This window comes from Gavialis gangeticus, unplaced genomic scaffold (genome assembly GCF_001723915.1).
Source record: "Gavialis gangeticus isolate Ggan-Ray unplaced genomic scaffold, GavGan_comp1, whole genome shotgun sequence".
Taxonomy (NCBI): domain Eukaryota; kingdom Metazoa; phylum Chordata; order Crocodylia; family Gavialidae; genus Gavialis; species Gavialis gangeticus.
Genome location: NW_017729032.1, coordinates 246,733,814 through 246,741,133, shown reverse-complemented (window position 1 = coordinate 246,741,133; position 7,320 = coordinate 246,733,814). Strand labels below are relative to the sequence as shown.

Here is a 7,320-nt window from a genome sequence, read left to right as displayed (position 1 = left end):
GCCATATACCTCATGGCATTGGAGCGTGGAATCTGGACTGTTTGCTGATAGTGGTGTCTGAGGCTGGCTGTTCAGTTTGCATGTTTTTGGTTCAGATAACTGAAGCTTGAGTCAGGCATTAGTCTGTGTCCACACTTTGTGCCTTGGGATCTTATCCAAGAGCAGACTTTCTATGATGGTGCATGTTTTTGCATGTTTTTTTCCTTGTTTCTGTTTTGTGGTGCATTTTGCTTGTGTCATAACACTTATTTTAATTAGGCCCTCATGCTTCAGAATTGGCCTAAGCAGATGGAAGTGTGTTGGTGAAGGGACATGGAGTTGGGAAAGGCATAAAACTGTTTCTGGTTTTTGACAGAGGAAGGGGATTGTATGAAACTAATAAGAGCAGATTAACTCCTTGGGACTGTCACTGAAATGAGCTTTTGATGTGAAAGAATGAAGCTTAAATCAAAATAGGAAATTTTTACTTTTAGCATCTAATGACTGTCCAGAATCTGCAAGAATGCCTGTGCTGCACTGACCACTAAGTCTGTCTCTTGGCCACTGTCTTTGCTTACACTTGGGGCATATCCTGAAGGAAAAGGAAAAGAATTGAACTAGGAATTGCAGCTGGCATTTGGGAAAATTTTTCAACTAGTTAACTGCACTTCTGGATTTTTTTCTTGTAGTGTGTGCAAGGCACCATCCTTGGAGAGATCTCCTAGATCAGAATCAGTGGGAATTTCAGATTAGATCTCACCATACTGGTACCTTTCTTGAAAGCCATTGGGTTTCTTGTACTTAGTGAGATTCCAGGAGAGGATTTAAAAAAAACAAAGCAGCAAACAAATTATTCCAAAGAAAAATGACTAGATGGGGTTTTTTGGTTTTTTTTGTTTTGTTTTTTTTCAGGTGGTCCACCTCCTTCCACTGTCAGCCAGTCTGCTCCTGTGACACTCCCTGGAAATCTTCCCTCTAGCAGCCCCTATACAATGCCTCCCGAACCCACCCTCTCCCAGAATCCCCTCTCTATCATGATGTCCAGGATGTCCAAGTTTGCCATGCCCAGCTCTACACCGCTTTACCACGATGCCATCAAGACTGTGGCCAGTTCAGATGATGACTCCCCTCCAGCACGTTCCCCAAACTTGCCATCGATGAACAATGTACCAGGTAAGAAACAGAGGCAGCATAAGCAAATGCTGTCAGGTAGCATAGGGGAGCATTCTTAGAAGCTGTACCAGGTGGGAAGGACGATTAATACAGGTTGCTTTGAAGAGTGTCACCATGAAATGCTTTTGAGGAGGAAGAGTAAATTCACAGACTGGAGTTACTGGAATTATCTTTTTGCAACCAGATTTTTTTTCTTTTTTGCATAATGTATCCCAGCAGTGTCTGTAAACCTTTTCTATGGTGAGGTAGGTACTGAAATCAGTGGGAGAACCTATGTTTAATGAGGACAGCTGGTGTGAAGAAGTTTCTGGGATTAGACATCCAGGGCGTGCCTGCATGAGACACTTAATACGCAGTAGACTGATTGTCTGTGCTGTACAGCATCGCAGCAAAAACTGTGTTATACTAATGTGCAGTAGTATTAGTCTACTGCACATTAACTGTCATGAAAAAGGCATTTGATTGAGTTAATGTAATGTAGGGAAGCCTACTGCGCATTTATTTAGTACTTCCTTCTGCAAGTACTAAATTTAATGTGCAGTAGGCACCGTTCATTTAATGAATGCGTCGATGTGCCCACAGTGTGCTAGCTGGGAAAAGATTGTTCTGCTGGCTTTACCCCATGTTAAAGAAGTTCCATCAATTTCCATAGACACAGGACCATCTATTCTTCCTCTTCATCTGTTTTCTGTATACAGCTACTATTAGAGAAGAGAAGGTTGGAGTGCTTCCCAAGGACATGCACCTTCTTGCACAAGGAATGCAGTGCGGTGACTGTCTGGACTGCCAGAGAAAGGGAAAGTTATTTTGTTCCTTGCACAGGGATTAGGGAAGAAGGGGAGGAACTTTTTGTCCCCTGGGGTTGTAGACTTGTTGTATAATGGATGAATGTATTTATATTTGTGATCTTGCCTCTTACTGGTCAAGAGTTACACTCAAGTATAATATTGAAGTGGGGCTTTTTTAAATTTAAAAAGCACCCAGCTAACAAAATTGAAAAAGATGCTGACTGGATATCCCAGGACAAGGTAATGAACTTGTAGTGGATATATGGAGAGTTCACCTATTTGTCACTGGTTCACCATTAGCCTGGGAAAACAACGATTAGAGGTGATGAAGTATCTAAAGAAGAATTGACTAGTTGAATAGATACTTGATGACAACTTTAAGCATGTATGATCTACTAATAATAATACACATGACCAATATTATTCAGTTAGCTTTAATTATGGTAAGACAACTGTCTATCATGTATGTTTGGAAAGGGATGTTCGGTCACCTTTCAGTGGACAAATGCCTGTGTATGTTGACAAAGTATTACACCCATTTGTCACTGATTGACCCTTTATTGGCAGCTTTGACAAAACTGAAGGAATAAATTGGATTTAGATTCTGCTTTGAGAGCAGGGTTCTATCAAAGTGATGGGGTGCTGTGTGTATGAGGGGAGATTTAGTGATGCTTATGGCAAACCTGTATTTTTGTAGTTAAATAAATTTGCATTTAGCAATGTTGCTATTCTGGCATTTTCTCTAGCCCTGTGTTTTTTGCGTTTTTTTTGTTTGTTGAAATGGTGCCTAGGAATTTTACAGAAAGTTCTTGTGTCTTTATTTACTATCTCAGCTCTAAATGTTTTTCTTTTCCTTTTCTGTGTTTTTTCCTTTAGGAATGGGCATTAACTCTCAGAATCCTCGAATTTCAGGTCCGAACTCAGTGGGTTCAATGCCAACCCTTAGCCCAATGGGAATGACCCAACCTCTTTCCCATAATAATCAGATGCCCTCTCCAAATGCAATGGGACCCAATATACCTCCTCATGGGGTCCCTGTGGGACCTGGCTTGATGTCACACAATCCGATGATGGGGCACAGTTCCCAAGATCCTCCAATGGTACCTCAAGGACGCCTGGGCTTCCCGCAGGGGTTTCCTTCAGTACAGTCCCCTCCACAGCAGGTGCCATTCCCACACAATGGCCCCAGTGGAGGGCAAGGCAACTTCCCAGCTGGAATGGGCTTCCACGGAGAAGGACCTCTTGGGCGTCCCACCAACCTGCCCCAAAGTTCAACGGATCCAGCACTTTGCAAGACAGGAGGCCCTGGTGGTCCAGACTCCTTCACGGTTCTTGGAAACAACATGCCTTCGGTTTTCACTGATCCAGAGCTGCAGGAGGTGATCCGCCCTGGAGCCACTGGAATACCAGAGTTTGACCTGTCCCGGATTATTCCATCAGAGAAGCCTAGCCAGACACTGCAGTATTTCCCTCGCGGGGAAGGTCCAGGTCGCAAGCAGCCTCAGGGCCCCGGGCCTGGATTCTCGCACATGCAGGGAATGATAGGAGAGCAGACTCCAAGAATGGGACTAACATTACCTGGCATGGGAGGTCCGGGGCCAGTGGGAACTTCTGACATCCCCCTTGGAACATCTCCGTCCATGCCAGGCCATAACCCAATGAGACCTCCTGCCTTTCTACAGCAAGGGATGATGGGACCTCATCATCGGATGATGTCACCAGCACAAACGGCAATGCCTGGCCAGCCCACACTTATGAGTAATCCAGTGGCTGCAGTGGGCATGATTCCAGGCAAGGACCGAGCCCCTGCTGGGTTATATAGTCATCCAGGCCCTGTAGGCTCACCCGGCATGATGATGTCAATGCAGGGCATGATGGGACCCCAACAGAACATCATGATTCCCCCCCAGATGAGACCCCGAGGTATGGCTGCTGATGTTGGAATGGGAGGATTTAGCCAAGGCCCTGGAAATCCAGGGAACATGATGTTTTAAGCTGCTACCCTAAGACTGGATGTTCACATCCTTGTCAAGATGAGATTCCACGTCCTGAGGGCTTTCTTGGGAGCTTCAGGAGTACAGTTTGGCCATGCAATAGGTGAAAAGAGACCAGAGGACACTTTGGGGAAATTTCGAATGTATGGAATTACCTGAAAAAAAAAATCATTTTAACAGGTTGTTTTTTTTTTAAGATTTATTTTTTAAAAATTATTTTTGTGGACTTGGGTATCCCGTGATGGCACCTGCTTTGAGAATCTGTAGCTGTATTTTGAGAATTGCCATTTGTCACAAGTTGCACCATTCTCTGTATGTTTACGTCCTTTGGACTGGCTTCTCCCAGGACTCTTGGTTATTTTTTGGGGTTTTTTTTGTGTACTGTACTATATTGTAAAAGGGATTTTAGCAGAGACTTTAGTCTTTGGGGTGAGAGGAGAATGGGATTCTAGGCTGTTTACTTTAGGTGGAGAATCCATCTTCAGAACTTCGGACTATTTTCCTTCAACTCCAATGTATAGAAAACCAAACTACGACCTCAGAGCAGAGTATTAATGAAAAGCACAAAAAGGAACTTAAGTTCAGTGAGGGGAATCTTTTAAGAGAAATAAATAATAAGTTAAGGACATATTTTTCAAATTATGGAGTGCTGTCCAGCACCTTCTGTCTCTCCCTCCCACTCCTTATTAAATAGGCTTCTCTCTCCGTCCCCTTCTGTCTCCTCCTATGGCAGCTGCAATACATTGTGTTATTTTGGGGAGTAAATCTAGGAGAGCCTCTCCTTGTGGGCAGTTTTCCCACTTTCAGGAAGGGGCTGGACTTGGACGCTGTTACATCCCACAGTAGTCTCTCTCACTGTTTCCTATTCTCCTTTTCTTAGAAACCCCAAGTGATTTTATTAATGTGGGAGTGGAACAGACACTAAAAGTTATCCAGGATTTTTTTTTTTTTTGTGGTTATTTTTTTTTCCTCCCCAGCGTAAAACGTTCTGTGTAACCTCCATTAAATTTGGTACAAAACCACTCGCCAGGGCTGTGGTGTCAGAAAAATAAAATATATTGTTTCTTACAAAAATGAACTGTCTTTTTTATCCAATCCAGCAGTGTCCTGTGTACTTCAGGTGACTGGCCATCTTGTTGCTTGTTCCTCTTTATGACTGCAATCATGCTTGAGGTTAGATGGGACTTGCTTTTGTAGGTTTTTGGAGCTGCTTTGTAGGTGACTGTGCCCCCCTCTCAAGTCACTTCCGCTGTACACTTCCCCCTGGACTGAGTAGAACTTGTTTTTCTTGGAGTTTAGCCCTTCCTTCAAAGGGGCAGATCCTAGAGATGCTGTCCACAGCCTCCTTCAGCATTTGAGGGCCTTCTGGGACAGTGGTTCTTGTTGCAATCCAAGGCAGCTATCTCCAATCTGTCGCAACAGTATGAAGGCATGACACTGGCAGTTTCTCTGTCTTCACTGCCAACCTTTCTAACTGAAGCACAATACATGGTTTCTTTGTCACGCTAAGTGGTCCTGAGTGAGTTGAGGTCTCTGACTTATGGGTTAGAGGCTGAGGTAAAGGGGGAACAAGTGAGCTTAAATGACAAAGGTAATAGATAAATCCTCAGTGAACAGATTTTTTATCTAGACAACCCTGCTGGGTAAATTGTTGCCATGCTGCTGTTTCATTGATCGCTCCTTAATCCGCTGTCTGTTTTGTCAAACCTCCTGAGAATTTCAACAATCAGTTTACAGTTGCATGCATGGGTGGGGTGGTGGGGGGGGAAGACTAGGTACTAAAATACTGATTATGAGTTTGGATTCATTCACAGAGCTCTGGAGACTGAGAAGTGTTGTGCAGAGGACCTTAAAGATACAATGTTGTTCTGTGGCTCTTTGCTTGAAACATGGTGTTTTGTGTCTGCTCCTTCAACATGGCTAGTTCAGTAACAGTTTTAATTTGTTCCTTCTTCCTGCTACCATTGTGTCAAAACTATTTCAATAAGTAGTTAAGGGTTAGTTTGTCAAAACTTGTAATTTGCTGTGGAGGACAAATGGCTTTTGACTTGTTAACCAAATTTCTTGAAAGTTAAGTGACTTTTAATGTGCTGGAAAAAATTGCTGTCCATAGCAGTTCACTGATTTTTAGTCACTTAATACTGTGGATGTAACAGAATAAGTAACATGTGTACCTTTGCATGCACGCATCCATGAAAGTATATTGGCTCTTTCAAAATTCACCTTTGTGCTGTCACTAAATTTGAAACTGTTTCTGGTGGGAATGGTTCTGTTGACAAAATATAGTATATGTTGTGATGGCTCCCTCTAGCAGAGAGAGCAGGGTGCTTGCAGCTTAGGTTTGTCAAGGTTTAAGTGAGAGCTACCAGTGACACCTTGAATTTTGTTAATACAATACAGAGTACCATTTTTAAATGGCTGTATAGCATCCCTTTGAGGAACTTGCATGGAAAGTGTCATAGTGCAACCTTTTTAAGTGTTAATACTCTTGCAATATGACTTCTGAATCTTATTTTTATATTGTTGAATAAAGTAACCTTTTTGTTTCATTTAGAAATACCCTGGAGTTTGTTTACAATCTTCCACAGTGCTGCTGTCCCCATTGATGCAACTTGAATAGAAGAACCTTTGAGAAGTCAGGGTGATCCGCTGTAGCTGGGGTGGGGGAGCAGAGAGAATGCACAGCTTCAAAGCGGACCCTGGTGGGGTTCATAGTAGTTGAAGAATAGTCAGAAAGGGGTAACAGAACTGGAGAAAATCAGCATGTATTAAAGGTTTGCATATTGAGGGTTAAAAAAAATACAGGTTTCAAAACTGCAAAATTTCAGGACCTGGTTGTCATCTTGCTAACATTTTTTTTTTTTTTTTTACATTGGGGAAAATCCACTGCCTTTGGAAGAGTTATTCCCCTTTGCAAAATTGGACTCTTATGCTCAAGTGAGAGAGAAAATCTTTGGAATACAGACTGGGCTTCCTTGTTTCTCTCAATGGTCCCATTCTAGGTTCACTTTACAAATGAAGGGATTTTCTTGATACTCGCCTTGCATGTTTGCTTTGGGATCTGTACATCTGGTTCTGTTTTCTCCACCTTGTAACCAGGGGTCCCCTGCCGACTCAGCTCTGGTAGTTAAGGTGCAGTTGAAGATGGTAAAGAGGGACCCACTTCTAGTTTTTGTATTCAGTCCCATTTTAAAAAAAATTTCAAATCCCCCTCCTGTGTTGTTTGTTTGAAAGAACGAAGTAGCTTGGCTGCTCTTCCTCTCTAGTGAAATTGGAAAAGATATTCTGGTGTTCATATGTTCCCATGCCAAATGGCTGTGCTGCAGCTCAAATGTAAAAAGACACAAATGGAAGCCAGCAGATGGTGCATTGGAAACTAAAGGTAA

At 42.8% G+C, this 7,320-nt stretch overlaps 1 protein-coding gene across 3 annotated transcripts in view; it reads left to right on the top strand.

Moving 5' to 3' along the window:
- BCL9 (B-cell CLL/lymphoma 9) overlaps positions 1-6,483 on the top strand; it is an 89,211-nt gene extending 82,728 nt beyond the window's left edge. For all 3 annotated transcript variants that reach the window (XM_019525693.1, XM_019525691.1, XM_019525692.1), the window contains 2 exons: positions 892-1,152; positions 2,817-6,483. In XM_019525693.1, coding sequence (XP_019381238.1) covers positions 892-1,152; positions 2,817-3,934 — 1,379 coding nt within the window. In that variant the 3' untranslated portion in view covers positions 3,935-6,483. The remainder of the gene's footprint in view (positions 1-891; positions 1,153-2,816) is intronic.
- Positions 6,484-7,320: the final 837 nt, after the last annotated feature.